The sequence below is a fragment of the Cryptomeria japonica genome, chromosome 5 (assembly GCF_030272615.1).
Source record: "Cryptomeria japonica chromosome 5, Sugi_1.0, whole genome shotgun sequence".
In the NCBI taxonomy this organism is placed as follows: domain Eukaryota; kingdom Viridiplantae; phylum Streptophyta; class Pinopsida; order Cupressales; family Cupressaceae; genus Cryptomeria; species Cryptomeria japonica.
This window is the reverse complement of record NC_081409.1, coordinates 784,610,118-784,630,821: the sequence shown is the minus strand read 5'-3', so window position 1 is coordinate 784,630,821 and position 20,704 is coordinate 784,610,118. Positions and strand designations below refer to the sequence as shown.

General features: G+C 36.8%; 1 protein-coding gene across 3 annotated transcripts in view; it reads right to left on the bottom strand.

Moving 5' to 3' along the window:
• Positions 1-20,704, bottom strand: part of LOC131049196 (uncharacterized) — a 127,430-nt gene that overhangs the window by 54,652 nt on the left and 52,074 nt on the right. For all 3 annotated transcript variants that reach the window (XM_059221740.1, XM_057983228.2, XM_057983229.2), the window contains 2 exons: positions 4,806-5,001; positions 4,531-4,623 (listed from right to left, as the gene is read on the bottom strand). In XM_059221740.1, coding sequence (XP_059077723.1) covers positions 4,531-4,623; positions 4,806-5,001 — 289 coding nt within the window. The remainder of the gene's footprint in view (positions 1-4,530; positions 4,624-4,805; positions 5,002-20,704) is intronic.

Here is a 20,704-nt window from a genome sequence, read left to right as displayed (position 1 = left end):
GCTGTTGCTTCACTTTTCCAATTCCAACTTCACCTACATATTGGTCATGGTTTTCTTTTCCTTTGTTGTTTCCTTATCAACTAATTTAAGCCATAACTGCTGAATTATTTGTTATACAAGCATGCCTCAGTTTACAAAGATTGAGAATACCTATTACTTATTACCAATTACCTTTGACTAGATAAAAGTAATGCAATTCTTCACTTACATTAATTAAGCAAAGGACTCTTCAGAATCATGCAATCTTGTTGCATTTATTTCAAAAAGCATCTAAAAATCAAAAAAAGAGTATTACAATTTTTTACATTGACTCTCTTTTGCTAAGCTTCATTTGTATTTTTCTAAAATAAAATGGCTTCTGCAAGTAGGACTGGTAGCAAATAAAGGGATCCTTGTTGGAAACATTCAATACAGGTGCAGCACAAGGAGAGGTTATTTGTATCCATTGCACTAAGTCTATGACCAATGGCATAAATCAACTCAAATATCACCTTGCAAGGATCGTTTGCCAAGATGTTACACCATGTGACAAATGTACTAAAGAGGTTGAGAGTGAGGCTAGAGCAATGCTTGTAGCATATGACCAAAGGGAGACAGATAAAAAGAGAACAATAGAGGCAATGGCAACCCCAATCACACATTTCACTTCTACAAGGTCATAGGGAGATATGGGGGTCTCTCCTTCCATTGGGCCACAGATACGAGGATCAAGAAGTGTGGGCAGCCATATTTCTAACATTTTTATTCCTCATAACACTCTTGGTGTGCAACCTGGATTGCAAGGTACTACATGGAATAAAGAGTTGTAACATGAGGCAAAGTTGGTATGTGCAAAATTTTGGTGCTACAATAATATTTCATTCAATGTTGCTTCTAGTCCATATTGGGAACAATTGGTCACTGCATTGACTATGGCAAGTAAGGGGCCATTATTGAAGGATGAGGTCCAAAACACACACAAACTAATGAAAGAACAAAGGCCAATATGGAAAAAGAAAGGCTGCACCATTATATCTAATGGGTGGACGGATGGCAAAAATAGGACACTCGTCAACTTTTAAAGTGCTTTAGGGGCATAGTTGGTATTTTTTAAATCAATTGATGTCTCCAATGAAGTAAAAATTGCAAAGACCTTGTGCAACATGTTGGATGAGGTGGCGATGGAAGTGGAAATGCAAAATGCCATTCACATTGTGGGACAATGTAGTTGCATATGTGGCAGCCAACAAACTTCTACAAGCAAGGCACCTAACATTGTTTTGGAGCTCTTGTTTTGCACATTGTCTTGTCTTGCTCCTTGAGGACATAGGGAAGTCAAGTTGGGTGAATAATGTTGTCGAAAATGGAAGGAATATCACAAAATACATCTACAACCACACATGGGTCCTAAATCTTAGGAGAGAGAACATTGATGGTAAGGATCTCATGTGATCAAGAGTCACATGCTTTGCTACTAATTTTCTCACGTTGCAAAGCATATTTGCTACATTGCCCAACCTAAAGCAAATGTTTGTGGGAGAAAGATGGTTGGAGAATCCTTATTGTACATGTAGGAGATCATCAATGTAAGTTTTCAAACTTTGATTGATGATTTATTTTAAAATTTTATAATATTACAATTTGCTGATTTTATTAAATTTTTTATATTTAGGTGTCAGATCTATTGGTAAGGGTTCTATGATTGTGGATGGAGATCAAAAACCCACAAGGTATTTATATGAGGCCATGGATAAGGCCAAAGAGGCAATTCAACATTTGTATGGGTCAAACAAACCAATTATGAGCCCATTTGACATATAATTAATTGAAGGTGTAACCAACAATTCCACCAACATATTCATGTTGTTGCCTACTTTTCGAACCCCAAATTTTATTTCTCCCCTACTTTCTGAAGAGCACACAGTTATACTGAGAGGGGGGGTGAATCAGTATAATGAAACTTTTCAATTCAATATTTTATATGATAGAATCAATCACTAAAAATAATTTTGCATATGAACACAAGAACACAAAGATTTAAGTGGAAACCCAATGTGGGAGAAAACCACTGAAAATGAATGCTATATATTTATGTTCTTTTACAATTTTGTGAGCACCAACCCACTGGAAGCACCAACTCCCTAACTCTATTTTGTGAGCACCAACCCACTGGAAGCACCAACCCCCAAACTCTATTTTGTGAGCACCAACCCCCGAACTCTGTTTTGTGAGCACCAACCCACTAGAAGCACCAACTCTCTCTGCTGAAATTGTGAGCACCAACTCACTCTTCACAAATCTAATTTTCCATCTTGAACATGTTGCTATAACAATGGATGATGGACAATGGTAACACTCTTTAAATCTGCATACACATCTTCATACAAATATGTCACAATTTCTTTCTTAAATCTGTTGTAAGCTGATCATAAATCTGCCTTACTCTTCATTTCAAATCTGCATGTGCTAAGTTTATATATCTGCTATTATATTCTAAACTTATGCTCTTTTAGCACTGATTGTTCATGTTTCTCTTTGCACACCTCTTACTTCACCTACGTTAGGTATACTTTCAAAAATCCACAGTTTTATACAAAGTATATATATCCAGCATATCAACATCCTTCTCAAAGCATTTTTAAAAATTCATATATATATGTGCTAGTTCCACCGGTTGCAAACCAACATGACTTTTAGTTTGAAAAGTCATATCCTTCAATATTTCAATAACTTCTTTTTGTTAAAGTCTATTAATAAACTTTTTACGGGAGTATTTGTTTGCCAAACACTTTTGTTTATATTAATAAACTCTTATGCCACTATACCTTAGACAATACTTTTCATAATAAACAAACCACCGAACTTAATGAAGCCCGATAATATGTATTGTAAAAATAAGGTATGTAATTTATTTACGATATTATTTTCTCCCAGCCGGTATTAAGTAAGTTCCGCAAAACACAAAGTTTAATAATTTTTGCTGTCGAGATTTATTATTCACTTATAATTTTGCCACTCCATATCTATCTCCGCTTTAATGAATTTAAAGTGTGCCGCCGATAATATTGTTCAATATATTAACGCTCATGAGGTGCCGTAAAAAATACTTGGTTAATACATCCGCCATCAAAACATTTTTTCACTTTAATAAACTTGCCGCTATATTAATATATTTGCCCATAATTATAAAGTCTTTCCATATTATATATCGGGTAATAAATATATCGGATTATTTATAAAGTCTTTCCATTAATAGTTTTCATTTGATTTCTATTTTTGCCTTCAGATAATGATATAGATACGAACCATGCTCACTGTAATCTTCTGCTTCAACGTGCTGATTTGCCAGGAAATCAGCCAAACCAACACCCGACTCTAGGATATATTTTAGATACTTTCATTCTTTCTGTGATGTCATTTTAGATGCTTCCTGCTTTCAATTAATTTGACATCAATGACAATACTTGCATCACTTTCAAAGCAGATGAAGAGGTTCTTGTTGGCCTCAACACATGTATTAGGACATTAGTTGTCGATGAGATCCTTCGGTACCTCATACTTGATGAGTCACAGAGTTATAAGAAGGCTGAAGGGTCATTCATTTCTTCAAGTGATTGCTCTCATAAGAGAGAGCATCCTGATACCAAGTTAAAAAAACATGTGTTTAATTTTATTTAACCATTTATTTCACATTTTAAGTTTATTAAAATCTTTACCAAGTTATAAATGGTAATTTTTATCCTTACAAATTTGAGGTGTGAAGATTATGGTGCTACAATGCCTAATATTCAAAAACTTGCCATCTGCATTTATCTAAACCTTGTAGTGCTTCTGGTTGTAAGTGCAACTGGAATGTTTTTGAGGTCATTCACAAAAAGAAGCGCAAAAGGTTGACTCAAAAACGCTTGAATGACCTTGTCTGTGTGGTACAACCTTTGGTTGCATGAAATTTAGGTACAAAGGTACAGTTCACATGAAGCACTTGACCTTGATGATATTGATTCATATTCAGATTGGATTGTTGAGCCTAATGATATTGATGTGGATCCATTATTAACTGACAATGACTTAGCTGATTTGCAGAGGGAGCCAACTGAATAGGAGGCGGAAGTGGCAGCATTTGAGGAGGTAGAAGGCAAGGTTGGTCAGCCAATTGAGGCAGATTCCTCACATAAAAAATTTGGTCCTCATCCTATCAATATGGATGAGACACCTGTTGAGGCCCCCTATTGAGGATATTGCAGCTGTGCCATCTACTTCAACAACACCCACATAGCAGCAACAAACTTTTTTGAGCTTAATACGGACCTCAGCTCAAAGGGACTGAATATTCATAGGAACATTCTCTGTCCTATGTTCTTTGAAGGCAAAACTATTATGTGAATGATCTTGACATTTCACAGGGAATATCAAAAAATTGAAAAGGAAAAAACTAATTCAGAACTACAAAAATGATATTAATTGATATAGCATATTCAATGCTTGAGTAGTCTACAGAATCCAAATTGAAAAATCTTATTATCATAGAAACAACAAACTGAAATGAAATACCTTTGCAACAGTAAGGCCAATTGGGCAAGGCCGATGTGGAGATCGTGTTGCAAGCACTCCCTTCTTACCACCTTGCAACCTTGGCACTTTCACCTATCTATGTCAAATACATTTTATAACTAAATAAAATTCAAACCAGTAAATGCAATTTACCATGTATATGACTCTAACAAAGATATTCCATGGTGCACGGAAAAATAAGTTTCCTCACCAAAGAACAGAAAGAATCTAAAGAAAGAAATGATTTTCACCCAAAACTAAACCAAGAACAAGACCTTTGCTCTGAAATTTGAATGTGCCGGTTGCTCCCACAGCCTTGACAAATCAGTGTTCATATGGAAAACATAAAGAATCCAGCAATGAGAGAATTCTGCAAGTCCTTCAAGGGCAGCTGGAGGAATTCCACCAGAATATAATATCAAACATGCCCTGGCAGAGGGCACCAGCAATGTCTGTCGTGGTGTTCCATTTCTGGAAAAGAGGAATAAACTCAATATTCATAATTTTCAATATAGATTATTTCCTCGAGTGCATCTTTCAATGATAAACATTCTATTAAATGATAACAAGTTCTCATTCAATATTATATCGTTTAGTGCAACCATTTTCTTTTATGCTGAAGCTCCAAATAAAAAGAGATCACATTTTTAAGCTAGAAAAATTTTTGATTATGAAAATATTGTTGTTGGGTATAGTAACAAGAATATAACATGGAAAAAAATCAAGCACTCAAAATTTCAAAAGGGCTACTACAAGATAATTGTTTTGAACATACTGTGAAATATTCCAAAGAAGTATCTGCAATATTCCAAGGAAGAATATAAAATAAATATCAACTTAATCAACAAACAGAGTCAAATCTGCAAACCCATTGGAAATAAAATGAGAAAGTGCTTTCCTGTCATGTCCCCAAAGAAGACTCAGTCGAAATTTGTTTGAAGCAAGAAATAAAATGTGTTTCTCAACACTATTTATTGATTCGTAATATTAAATAATAATACTATTAATATTTTAAATAATGATATTAAATAAATTAATAATATTAAATATTTTGTTTCTCCTAGAGGCCGACCTATACGAGGTTGTTTTAATTCTTTTGGGCCAACCTTGGGCTGACCTGTGGTTTATTATTTGGCAAGCGCCTATATAAGAGCTATAGGAATCTAATTTGGTTCATCTTGAGCATTGCAAATCCGCCTATGTAGCACATTGGTCTACTGGGATGCAAACCTCAAAACACTAAATCTCAATAGGACGATACCTCTACCATTTCTAACATATTCTTGAGTGAAGATTGTGATATTCTTGAGTGAAGATTGTGAGCATTAACGTCATCCAACCTACTTGCCAGATCAGATAATTGAGGGGAGGAGCGAACATCCACAAGGAGATCGCACTGGAGTGTGGAAGGGGAGCCACCAGAAACTACCAATAATCACACAAAGGTCAAACAAGCCAGCAATCCGCCATTTGCACCGAATCGCCTTATGCAGAGGGATCAAACCAAGGAATATGCAGAAGAAGAAAGTCAACCATATCCTCAACAAGAGGGGCACCACTTCCAAGGCATCCAATCGATCTTATACTTAACCCGAATCAAACTGTGACCGCATCTATAAATTGTATTGGACTAGTAGCATGGTGTAATGTCCCCTTTTTGCAGCTAGACAATTTGAGGTTTGCATTAGCCTATTCCTAGGTTCTCGTAGGCTAAGTGGGTGTGGTTAGGGAACTCAGTGTCTTGAGGACAGCTCTAGCAAGCGTTTTCAACGTATTCTTGCATAGCTTCTATTTTTAGCACTTAATCTTGTCTTCTATCTCCTCTTAGTTCAAAGTGCAATGCTGTCCAGTTCATTGCCTTGGTGGGTTCTAAGGTTGACAGGATGATATTTCATGTATTTCACTCAAATGTTCTTTTAAAAAGTTACTTCATAACTTAAGTGAAGGGTGATGTGTTCATAAAGTGTTCCCCTATTCTTACACCTACAAAAGTGGGCCACTTTAAGTTGTTTTAAGGCAAGTTAGACTTCTAAAGTGATGCAAAGGTGAAGGAAGGACTTTAGCAAACAAGAGATTCATATTATGCGTCCAAAAGTGACGCCAAACCATAGGATTTATAAAGGGTTTTCAAAAGTCTATTTTGTGAGTTCAAAAGGGGTCAAACCTCATGGGGATTATTATATGTTATTTCAAAAGTGGAATGAGAAGGAAATAGGTTCAAAATTCAAATGTGAGTTGTCCTAATTCTTCCCTCTTCTTATAAATATGATTTTGAGCTCTCATTTACATATACTGGATTTGACAATTTAAGAAGATGCTGCTGGAATGAGCTCAGTGTTCTTTTTTTACCGGTTGAGGATGAAAACCCTCTTCTTAGTTGCTGGTTTCAGTGGTAAAACATCCACCCTAACTGATTGGTGTTCTTGGTTTGAGATTGACAATAATTTTGGCTTGGTTTGGTGATTTGCGTTTGAAGATGAAGACGATCTATGAAGTTTTACGATATGGGTATTTAATTTTTGGTGTGGTGTGTGCCTTCGTTTAGTGTTCAAGCTTTGAAGTGATAGGAAACCTGTTCAGTGTGTTGGTGTGCTTTTACACAGATACTGGATATCATGTTTTGGCTCATAACTCAGTCAGATTAAATGATATCGTTCTGAGCATTGGTTTATTGTCATCCTCATAGCTGGGGACCACAAACTGATAAGTCATTTGAATATTTTGGAGAAGATATCATTTTCTAGCCTAGTCACCCCTTTCCAAGAAGGTCGTACATTTGTCCTCGGAATGTGGGTTTTGGAGTTGGATTTAAAACTGCATTCTTGGGTGTTGAAAACTATTAGCATTGGAGTCTTATATTGACCTGATTGCAGATAGAAAGTGCTGGAACAGATTTGACTAAATTTGAAGGCTTGAAAAATATTCCTAAGAATCACCGTTGTCCCTTTTTGGCACCTAGTATGGTGCTGATCTACTTCTGGGCATTCTATTTCAAGATTGGAGACTATTTCAGGTCTCAGATTTGTAATACAAGTCTGATTTGAGTTTATTGTTTGATGCTATCTGCTTTTGTAATGGTATTGAATATGATTTGATGCATAGAAATCAGAAATGTCTATTCTCTTCGTATGCAATGTTATTTGAATTTCAAAGTATCCAACAACATGATGAATGAAACATGAAACACAAAACACTTTCTGCATCTCCATCTTATTCTACCAACAAACACAAAAACAAAAAATCAGGGGGACTATTCAATTAGCTGTCAGAGCTCTACACATCTCTTTAATCTTGTGCATATGTAGGAAAAAAGTTGATTTCCATAGGCAAAACTCCTGTAACTGAAGTTCTCTATTTGCACAATACTTTATGCAGTTTATGTTAATCAAGATCTGAGAATTCATTGCCTTCTGAATTGATGCTCTATGAGCACTCCGATTTTGCAATAATTCCCGATTCTCTTTGTTTCTGAATTCACCTATCTACAACCACTTTATTTTTTAATGATTTTTAGTATCAGAATCATATAGGAATCAGGTTCTTTACAGTGTTATCAGAGCTTGCAATCCTACGAGCCTGTGTATTTGATTCCTGAGTGACAGAGATCTGAGGTATCATCAAAGAGAGGAGGTTGCCTTGGGTGACAGAAAGGAAGACAATCCTCAAGCATTCATTAAAGAGACCGAAGACTTTCAAACCAACATGAGGGGCACCAAGGTGGAGATCATCCAACTTTTAAGAGGATTCAACCAGCAATTGAGTGCTGGTACACCCATACAGAATGGAATAGAAAGGGGCAGCTCTAGTGGTAAAAAGGCTTAAACCAATGCAAACACAAGAACCCTTGGAGCCAAATTTCTGGAAAAAGAAGAGGCAGCAAGCAGGGAGGAAGAGCCACCTGACCAAGAAGGTGAAATGACGAGAGTTTATGATGAATACAATAACTAAAGTGTTGCCATACATAGAGACATGACTTTCACATAATTATATGACATGAAGACAAGGAATGGGCATAGGAGAAAAAGGTATGAAGAGCGGGAGGACATTCAGCACCGTTTGGGAAAGATCACTATTATTACTTTTGATGGATTCACAAGCTCTTCAGAAAGAGCTTGGTTGCAAAAATTAGACACGTACTTCTGCTTGAATCCAATATTTGAAAAAGAGGCCATCAAGTTGCATCTCAAAGGAGTGGCTCACGAATGGTGGTAACATGACTCAATCACCACATCAGAAGACTACAGCCAAATATTGACAAAAAGATTCAATGGAAGGGGCCTAAAAATTCATTTCAGAAAGTTCGCAAAACCAAAGCAAGAGGATAAAGTGAAGACTATATAGCAGAATTTCAGAGGCTTGCGGTGATGATTCCCAATGTGACAGAAAGAAGGCTCGTAGTCCTTTTCATAGAAGGCCTAGCTAAACCCCTCAAAGGTTTGATAAGGGCATTTTGCCAAAGAGACCATTTCAGAAGAACATGCCACCTAGCAAGTTATTATCCCCTAAGCCAAACCAAGTGAAGGTGTCTAAGAACGAACTCCAAAGGAAAAAGCTATGAATCACATGCAGAGATCCATGGCAACCAAGACATAGGTGTTTGGGGAAGGGACAAATACGCTATCTAGAGGTAGTCTTCGATGATGATACAGAAAATGATGAGCCTAAACCGGAGATATTTATAGAAGAGGTTGAGCATGAGCACCAAGAAGGAGAGCATCCAGAGGTACTTGCAGCACTATCAGTAGCACCCAGATATAATGCTTTGTGTGTTAAGAGGGATCTGGCAAGGACAAAAAGTGATAGTTCTTATTGATAGCAAGGCTACTCAATGACTCGATTACACGGATGAGGGGCTAGTGACCAAAATGGGATTGAAGACAACACATTGAAGGGTTTAATGTTACAGTTGCAAGTGGGACAATTCTTATTGGTGAAAGAAAGATTTAACAAATGGAGTTGATTTTAGGGTAGTACAAGATGCAAGATGATTTCTATGTTATCAGCATGGAAAATACGAAATTGGTCTTAGGAGTCCAATGGTTGTACTCACTCGGCAGATACGAACAGAGTTACCAAACTATGGAGTTAACGTTCAAATCTAATGGGAAGGAAATATTTCTACATGGCCTCTCTAATGTAGGACCTGTTGTGACCTATTTCACACATTGCCCCATCGCAAATGGGGACCCCATGTTTTTGCTTTTTAGGGTTTTGTCCTAGCTCTATAGTTTCATAAATCCATTTTCTTAGAGAGATTTGAGTCAGAGTTTCTGAAGTAGCCAAATACAGAAATCGTGCTCAGAATCATGTTTGAACGTTGTCAAAGTTCTTAGAAGGTTTGAAGGACGAGGATCGCAATTGCTTTGAGTCATTTCTAACAACGTTCTATTTTTGGGAATTTCTGCTTTTTTGCTTTTTTCTAAAAAATGGAAAGTTTGATTTTTGGCACTTTGGGCACAATCCGGGAAGCAGCTTTTTGGCTTTGCTTTTTTCGCTTTTTCTTTTTTTCTGCTTTTTTCAAAGTAGAACCTGGGTTTTGTTCCTCATGTCATTTGGTTAGTGCCCATGTCTTCATATTCGAAAAAAAATTCCTCCAAGTACAAAAAGCAAGGTTATGCTTTTTTTCGCTTTTTCTGGAATTAGGGTTTTGATCCTCATGCCATATCATTACTGCCCATGTCTTCAGATTTGAAAATTTGGTCTCCAAGTGTAAAAAGCAATTGGAAACCCTAATTAGGGTTTTGTTCCAGAAGATCATTCCTCAAACCATATGATCAGTACCCATGTCCTCAAAATTGAAAAATTATGTCTTTAAGTGCAAAAAGAAAGGTAAAACCCTAATTATGGTTTTGTTCTAGATGATCCAAGTATAAAAATGGCAAGTCAGAGACGGACATGACAATTTGAATAAGTATGAAGACATGGCTGCCCAGATAAAATTCGCCTAAATTGCCAAGCATGAAAGCAAGAAGTTTGACATTGCTAAGGTCTTTCAAGTCCGCCTAGCTCATGGAAGATGGTAGATAGAGGGTGAACTCCGCCCAAGTATGTTGGAGAAGTGGCAAGGTAAACCTAAGCCAGACAAAGTTCGTCTATGGTAGAGAAGAATGGCAAGACATCCATGAAGTCTGCCCAAGACAAGTGGCTAGTAAACATGGCATGACTTCTTCAAAGTCCGCCCAAGGCATGAGGAGACTTGTCCAAGCACCTTCAGACCCCGCCCTAGCTCTTGGCAATTGATAAGTAAAGTCCTCCTTGACCAAGGAGCCTCCAAGTCCGCCCTTGGCAGAGACTCTCCAAAGTTTGCCCTAGACAGAGGGAAAGCTAACTAAGTGTTGAAGTTGGCAAGAGACTTTCAAAGTCCACCCAAGCGAGCATCATACCAACTCCGCCATGTCCAAGAGGCTTCCAAGTCCGCCCTACATTGGTATTTGAGAACATGACCAAGAAAGCCCAAAGTCTGCCCTCTAAAGATGAAAGCAAAACAAAAGCAATGTCCAAAAGGACAAGAACTTTGCCATCTTCTTAGCATTTCCATACACCTATAAAGTCCGTCCAAGGAAAAGATTAAGGCAAGATATAAATGAAAGAGAAAAGCAAGAAGTTTTGGCATGGCAAAAGGAATGCCAAGTGTGCCTTGGCATAAGGCACTTGAAGTCTGCCCATAAGATTCAAACATGGCAAATAAAGCTTTAAGTCCACCAAACACATGAATGCCAACGTCCAAGGCATGAGGAAATCCGCTAGGCAGATGGAAGATGGCAAAGAAGTATCAAAATCTGATATGAAAGGATGTCTAAACAACCTCCAAGTCCACCTTGAAGGGAAACAGGCATGCCAAAGCCAAGATAATGTCCAAAGCACTCTAAAGTCCGCCATGGCAAGACAAGGTTGGGAGAATGGAAAAGAATATGTGCCAAGAAAAGATAAAGTCCAACTTAAGCATTAGAAAGATGGCACAAGGAAGATAGAGTCCGCCTAGGAGGAGTTGAGGATGGCAAGGTGAAAATTGCACCAAGGTAAGCATGTTCCAATCAAACCTCCAAGTCCGACCCAGACAAGGAGAAAGGTTGGCAAGACATGATCAAAGCCCGCCCTCTCTAGCAAGACATTGACAACGAAGACACGTTAAGAAGAAAATAAAATTTTGCCAAAATAAATTGTCCAAACACTTTGGAAGTTCACTCAAACATAAGTTGGCAAGATTTAGACGTTCCAAATTTGCCTATGCATAGATGGAATATGTGAAGATGCCTAAGCCAAACATGAAAATTCACCCATAAATTGTGTAAGACACGAAGACGATCAACTTGCCATGATGAAGAGAGAAAAATCGCTAGAGAAAATATTTTTGACAAAAAATTGCACATGAAATTAAGGATCAATCAACAAACAAGTTGGAAAATAAACTTTGACACATAAATATTTTTAACTATTTTCCAACACTTAGACTTATTTTCGAAGGGAAAATAATTTCAACACTTAGAAAGATTTTCGAAAAATTCAAGAATTTTGGAATTTGGAAGAAAGTTCTAGAAGATTCTTTGCTAAGGACGAATTTTCGAGAGAAAATAAAAACTTTCCATTTTGGAAAAGATTTAAAACATTAAAAACAAAAAAATAATTAAAAATTAAAAAATAAAAAATAAAAACTCAAAGATGAAGCTTATAAGTTTAAAATTTCTAAACTCTATATATTTTCAACCAGTCACTTTCAAAATTCACTATTCAAGTTGGAAATTTGGAAACCAATTGAGAAGAAGTTTTCTCTCTCAGATTTTGGGGAAAATTGATTTTTGAAGAGGAATTGTGAAGGAGTAAAACTTTCGAAGTGTTGAAACACAAGAACAAAGTGCTTTTTCTGATTTTAAGACAGAATTTTCAAAATTAAAGGTGAATTTCAGTCACAGAGCAATTTCAATTATCCAAAATCTGAAGTTGACTGAATTCTTCTATTATTTTGTCATTTTTCTCTCAAAATTTATCAATTTTTAGACCAAATTCTTCACTTTCAGTCTACTTTTTTTAACAGAAATTTAGTTTTTTGACAAGCTGAAAGTGAAATTTTCAAGTAAAAGAGTCTGAAAATCAGAATTAAAATCAACAATTTGTCTTGAAAATAATATTGAATTTTCATGTGTTATGCAGGTTAATGACCACCAAAGGAGCACCTTCCAAAAAAGCACCAATGAAGTTTGCCTGTAAAGGAATACAACCGGAATCCAAGATCAAATCCAAATGGAAGAATGTCATAGACACTGACCTTAGACATGTGGACTTAAAAGAATTCAAAAAGAGAATGGGCAGGCATGATGGAAACCTGTCGACACCCATTGCTTGCCGGATGATGAGAAATGGCATCGTCCAAGCAGTTGGATTTCCTTCAACTGAAGAATGTGCTGAGTTGATAGTTGAGTGTGCTATACACTACAACGCACAATCAAGAGAGATCATTGCACCTAATGGAAGAGTTTTAGCTAATCTTTCAGAGTTAGCCATTCAAGAGACGTTTGGAATTCCAAACTACAATAAAACCTCCTACAAGACTAAAGAAGATACCAAGAGGATTTATGATACGCAATCTAAACTCTGTGCGGAAAATATTAACAAGTCATGGTTGGACAAGAAGAGACCCCAAGGGAAAGTGCCAAAGAATCTGTTGTGCCCATACTTCAAAGAGGAATATGGTGATATCATCCTCCTACTGAATAGAGTAATGGGCAGCCCTCGGGGAGCACCATTCAAAACGTGGATGTACTACTTCATAGATGAAATTACCTCAGGAGTCAAGATGTTGAATTGGTTCCACATAATCAGCAACAATCTTCATGAACAGTTGACAAATTTGGAGAAGACAAAGTCATTCTACATGAGCTCCTACATTATCTACTCGTTGGCCAAAATTTTTAGATATTCCGGACTCATTTGTCGAAGCATAGTTGGCAATAGAGAAGATGAATTCAAGTCCTATGATTGTTACTCGCAGCTGCAACTTAAAGAGAAGACCCATTTCAAGAGAGCCAATGATGCATTCCTGATGTACATCACAAGGACATTACAAGGAGGAACTCACAAAAGGTTATCTCCTGAAGCCAAAAGTTTAATCAACAAATATGGATCCTAGTTTATCCAGTTTCTGAAATCTACATAAGAGTTCAAGGTTTTGAAGATTGTCCTTAGCGACTTTTGATCTATCCAACCAACAAGATGGTCCTACTTGAAGTTCTCAGACAACTAGAAACATATCAAAGCTTCTCAAAAGAATAAGACAAAAGGCAGCAATATCCTTTCCATTCTTTATTGGAAATATGGAGGAGTCTTGTCCGACAGCACAGGACACTGAAAGTGTCAAACTAGAAATGCAATGGTATCCCTTTACATTCTACCAATCCAGAGCTAATTATGATCCTCTCGGCAATATTGGATCAGTGAATGGAGAAAGATTCAGACATAGAGTGGACATGGAAGATTTTTGGGCAAATTTTGCTAATGAGTTTGACATCAGAAAAAGACTATGGTCCAGACTGCCAATAAGCTTCATCAAAACGATTGAACCTTTCCATGTGCCGGATCAATTGGAAGATAATGCAAAATATACTTAGCCTAACTTTGATGAGCATACACCTCTTCCTCCTATCAAATGGTCAGAGCCAGAGCATGTAGACTTGACCACCTTGATGCGGCCAGTTACGAAATATTCCAGGTGGTGAGTTGATCAGCAGAGTCATAGATTAAGATGGAGAGATATAACCTTGACTTATGACCTGATGGGTGAAGCAAAAAAATGTTCTTCAAATGCAGGAGTATCTCAAAGTGCCAAGCCAATTGAAAGTGCTAAAAAGAAAGGGAAGGCCGATGTGAATGAAGGACCTGCTCAGAAGAAACAAAGGCTAGAACCATCTCGTTCTGCCGCATTAGCAAACATAATTGATACATTGGCTATTGATAAGTCATTGGTAGAGATGGAAATTTCTTCCCCAGTCCATGGAGAAAACGTACAGTCAATCCATCAGGAAGAGGAGCAGCCTTCGTCTCCTATCGGCACAGAAGTATTGGAGGCGAACAATGAAATGAATGTTGAGGAAGGAAAATTTCAAGAACAAATGATTTCTGCCCTTCAAGGTATCGCATGTGAAGAATGCAATCAAGAAGTGGAAGGCATTGAGCAGCCCACTGTTCCTAATTGGTTGAAGGAGAGATTAAAAGAAAAGATACAGGTATTAGAACCTCAAGAAGTAGATGATATGGCAGATTTCTTGGCTAGATTAGAACAGGTGCCACAAAGAAGTCAACTAGAAGGTTTTCCACCATCCAAAGAGATGAAGCCGGCTGTAGGACAATGCAAATTGTTGTAACGAAGGCAAAAGGAGATATTGCTTCTCATGGATATGAAATCACTACACTCAATTTGGGACCAACTACCAAGAAGCAAGAAGCTGAAGATTTGGATAATTCAGTTGCTTCCATGAAGGCAAGACTAGACAAGGAAGTAGGAAAGAAGAATATAAGAGAGAAGTTGAGCGCCTAAGGGATTATATTCAACATTTGACTAAACCGCTTGATCAAGCAAATCCAAAAGCTCCTCCACTCTTGAATTCACAGGAAACAGTCAGAAATTTTAAAGAAGAAGCAGTGACAGCCAGCGAGACCAAGGCATGGATGGAAAGCGTAAGTAAAGAGGCAGCCACATTTGTGGAAAGGTTAGCGTTGACATATGGACAAACCTCCTCTCTACTCTCTAGGATTGCAAGCATGGCAAAAGCATGGGCTAATCTTCAGGACATTCAAGAAAGAATCATTCCCTGTGTTGAAAGGAATGTCAAAGCAAGAATTAATTCATGGAAGTATAATTGAATCAACACTTAGAACAGATTTGCTTTAAGTAATTTGCTTTGAAATTATTAGATGAATGAAGGATTGATAGTTTAGGTTGGTGAAATTTTTTTGCTCATACTTTTGTTGGATGGATGATTTTCATTCAATGTGTAAAGTTAGCCTGAGATTTTGATGTGGATGCTTAACTTTGAGTAATATTGTTCAATTGTTGGTATTATTAACAAGTGTGAAAATCTTGAGCACAACCTTAGAAGATTGTGCATGCTTTGCGTAGTTGTCCTAAGTGTGGTGAAACAAAGTGTCGTTTATTGGTTTCACCCAGTCTACACCGTCTCTTAAGTTCTTAGCAGTAGTTAAAATTCCTAAACCCCTATCCTTTTTTATCTTTTTTGAAATCCCAAATCAGAAAATCCAAAAACAAAGAGCATTTATTGATATATCCGCCTAAGTCCAGCTTGTGAATGATACTAGTTGTCAAGTGTAAGTCCCCCTTGTATTTCAGCACACACTACCTAAGAAGCTATCCACATAAAGTCGCCCATTCGCACATATAGACCTTGGAGTCGCCTTGTGGTCTTTCTCGTAATCTTGGCACAAGTAGTGATTTTGTTCAGGAGAGGATAGAGTATCCTTGGATATTTTAGTCTAAATGTTCGGTATATGATAAAACGTACACCAATAGAACCCACGATGGTTTCAGCTAAGAGGATGGAGAGAGATTTTTGTAGAGACCAAGTAGCATGGGCAGCTGAATGTTTAATTACAGATACAAGTCCCTCAAAGGAGGGAAGATCCTACCATGTTGATATCCAATCCATTTGGATAAAGCATAGTAAGGTTTTTTATGACATTTCCCCTAGTCTACCATTGGATAGAAGATTTCAGCATGTGATTGAGCTTGAGGAAGGAGCAAAACCCATCATCACAACTCCATATCGTAATCCTAGAAAATAAAAGGAAGAGACTGAAAAAACAATTAAGGACCTATTAGATATGGGGCATAGAAGGCCTAGTTCTAGTCAATTTGCTTAATCTGTGGTTTTGGTTAAGAAGAAAGATGGGACCATGAGAATGTGCATCAATTATAGAGCCCTCAACAAAAGGAAAATCTAAAATCACTAGCCCGTACCCAAGATCGACGAATTGATTAATAAGCTTCATGGTGCGGTGTTTTTCTCCAAGATCAATTTGCGAACAAGGTACCACAAAATTAAGGTAAGAGATGAGGATGTGCACAAAACAGCTTTCAAATGTCACTATGGGCATTATGTTGTGATGTCCCCATTTGGGATTTGCCTTAAGTTCATCCAAAGACAACAATTCCAACTTTAAAGTGAAGAGTGTAATACATTTATAAATATAATTTTATCAAATGTGGAGACATTTCATTATAATGTTTAATTTAAATTTCTAAGAATAGCTCAAAAGGTAAAACTTATCTTGATAGCTTTCTCTGATTTGTAAATAGATTTTGCTGATCTTAAATCTCCCATTGAACTGATTTCTCTCTGCAAATTTGCTCTAAAACTTCTTACAAATCTTCATATATTCTTATTTATCAATCTACTCATGTTCCCTTCATATATCTACATGTATTTTCTTTAAATCTGCATATGTATTCTCATGTCTTTTCTGATATATCTTTGTGTTTCACACTCACACTTGCACTCCTTGCACACACCAACAAATGAATTGAATCTACCTTTTAGATCTTCCATGTATCTTTCCATAGAAAAGTTGTGATATTTCAATTATTAATAGTTGCGTCTTTCCCTTGTGAAATAAGATTGTATTTATTAATTTCTTATTTAACAAAATACAACTGCTGCCTTATGACACCTCTAAAGAAAAAATGTATCTCATAGACAAAATACATTTAACTATTATTTCTTAGCCATGGATTGCACCCTTCCTTTTATTGGTTTGTATTAACAGAACTTTAATGAGTTGTAAATAAAACAGATCACTGCATTCCTTGTTTCTTTACCACTGCCATAAACTTGTTACCTTGTTTAATATTTAAAAAATTTTGATGAAATCACTGACTTCTTATCTAACACTCACTGTCTTCTTATTTAACACAGTCACTGCTTGTTTCATAGACAATGATCGCTGCCTTTTCCCTTTAGTAAAGTCCTCATTTTGCTGCATACATAATCATTGTATTACATGTATTGGACCTCACATTAGTTCCCATCCTTGATCCAAATCTTCAATATTCTTCCTTCCTTTGATGTAATATGCTGATCCCAAACGAAGTCATTTCTTACAATCTAACGTAGATTATGATATACAATAAGGCTGATAGATATATATGTTGAAAGTACTATGAGTTTGTACTTCAGCTATTTGAAATCAATATAACTTCTGATTCCTCACAAGTAAGATCGCTGTGCCTAGAAGATGTCTTTATAATCATGTGATGGATTAAGGGGAGGCTATGCCTTGATTAACACTGTATCTGATGTTAATCCTCATATTCCTGAAATGATGTGGACACCGTTTCTATTTGTTTATTCCTTCTTAACATACATCAATGGTCTTGTTGAATCGTGGAATTACCATTTTCACTTGACTGCCTAAGCAATCTGCTACAAATCAATAAAACAGTAATCCCATTCGATGTCCTTGGAAAATCTCACAATGACAATTAATATTTCCTGATTGGACTTGATGTGAGTAGTTGTATCTCACCATCGCACCCTTTTGCACTTGAGACCCACACGTGTCTCTTCATTATGATTAGATTAGTTATTATTTTGCTTGTATCTTGTTTCTTGATCGGACTTCTTCCTTTGAGTAGCGGTGAGAGAGTGGTGATCTTATGTCTCATTCTGATCCTTTTGATCCTTCCTTGCCACTTGAGTAATTCGTCCTTGGTCTGCCATGTCATGGACCATGTAGCATTTGTTGGCTGATCGGGTGTTAGGGATTGGACAGGGTCATCTCTTCTCCTCCATCTAACGGCTGTCTCCTTAATGTTAGCTATTTCATCATTTATGAATTGAGTTTGCTTCTTTATTAATTCCAGTCATATATGAAGTATATGAATCATTGGTCAACAATGACATTCTTCCTTACATATATCGAATGAATTAGCTTTGAATATCATCATCTATAAAGATGATACAAGGAGCTTGCTTGGCTTAGCAACGAAGTCTTATCTTGTATTTCGAATTTGAATGGGGACATCACATATATGTTCTTGGTCATGCCACTTGGATTAACCAATGCACCCGCCACCTTCTAGTCATGTATTAATCAAGTAGTCATCCTTCAATTGAGGAGATTTGAATTGGTTTTCTTTGATGACATTTTGATTAACAAAAAGACAAGGGAAGACCATTTGAAGCATCTAGATGAAGTGCTTGGCATGCTTGAGCAAAATTCTTTTTATGCCAAGGTCTCCAAATGTAAGTTTGGGTTGATTGGAATTTTCTATTTGGGGTTCAAGATCAATGCCCAAGGGGTTAGTGTAGTTAATGAAAAGATAGAGACAATCCAAGATTGGCCTAAACTAGGAAATTTAACACACTTGAAAGGATTTGTGGGACTTTGCAGCTATTACAGGAGATTTGTAAAAGGATTCTTACAACTTGCAGCTCCTTCGACAAATTTGACGAACAATGCATTCTCTTGGAGTCCAACAACCCAGCAAGCTTTTGATAAACTCGAGGTAATGAATTCATGTCCTATTTTGGCAATTCCAAATTTCTCACTTTCTTTTATTTTAGAATGTGATGCTTCAAGAGGAGAAGGCATAAGCCTTATTGCAAAATAAACACCCCATAGCATTTGAGAGTAGGAAGCTCGCGGAGACAGAAAATAATTTCTCTATAAATTGCAAGGAGATGTTGGCTAGCATGCATGCTCTAGCCAAATTTTGACAATACTTGGTTTGTGGGAAGTTTGTGCTCAAAAGGAATCATAACAATCTGAAATTCTTCCTCAACCAAGTGTAATGTCCCCATTTTCATGAGGATCAGTCTGCATAAGAGTTTGGCCTATAATTTGACCCTCGTAGGCCAAGGAGTTGTTTAGGGGGTTAACTTGGCAGAATTTGGTGGACTTCACATTCTATTTCAACTTGGTTTTCTGACAAACTAAAGAGATAACATGTAACGTGAGACATGTGCACTTGAATATGATATTATTATAAAGTGCATATGTAATAAAACTAACTTGCTGAATCTTGGGAATTTTCGGGCGTTTCCGGGTACTTAACGTACCAGAATCGGATTCTGAAACGAATCTCCTCTGGGTACGTCAAAGGTTCGTGTTTTTAGATGCCGGAATGTTTAGTGATTCTAATTTGATCTTTTTAATATTCTTAAGACATACACTGCTGATTAGTAAACTTAGAACTTATCTATCATGAGATTCTAGTTTGATCTTTTTGATATTGAAAGCTGAATTTAAATTAGTATGTTATGTTTCCAAATTTGAAATTTGTAATGGTTTTGTTTAGCATATGTATTGGTATATGACAAACTAAATTCTAATTTTTAGCTACATATACATACATACATACATATTACATATATATGTGTGTGTGTATAGATATATATATACATATACATACATACATATTATATATGTGTGTATATATAAATATATATTATTTTTGTATGAACATATCGAAAACGTATCCAATCCCCAATAAAAAAATTTGTCGTACCGGTGTTTCGTACCCACGTACCTGTCCCCGTTCCCGTACCCGTACCCAATTCGTCAACTTAGTAATAAAAAAATAAAGTGACTTAAGTATAAAATAAAAATAATTAAAAAGACACTTAAGAAATAATAAAGTGTACCTACCCTCTTCTAGAAGGAATCTTGTGATGGGTTATGAAAAGGATAAATAGAAGAGGGTAATTCATGGATGATCATCAGTTGTTTGTTATCTTCTTTGTATTGTGGTTGTGAAGCCAACGGCTGTCCGCAAATTTGGTCTTAGGGAACAAAACCTCCCTTTGATCCACATAACTGAGGGGGTGAAAGATCTCTCGAGGGGTTGCATGAAGAGGTGATATTTCAGTCATCTCACTTGGACTTCATTGGTGGCTAAAAGCCAGATTCATTTGGGCTCATATTGGAGACATTTCCACCATCAAGTGTCTTCAACAATTCTGCTTATTGGAGCTGATCTGCACTTCCATTCTCTGAGTTGTCTCAGTAATTTTCAGATTTGTATCAGCTTACATAATACCTCGATTTTGTAACCCAAGGGTTCATTCTGATCCATGATTGTATCTGCATTGTGCGAGGAATTGGGTGATTCATGTAGAAGCTTTTGGAGGTGGTTCGAGGTGATTGCATGCCAAAACCCAGTCTGAAG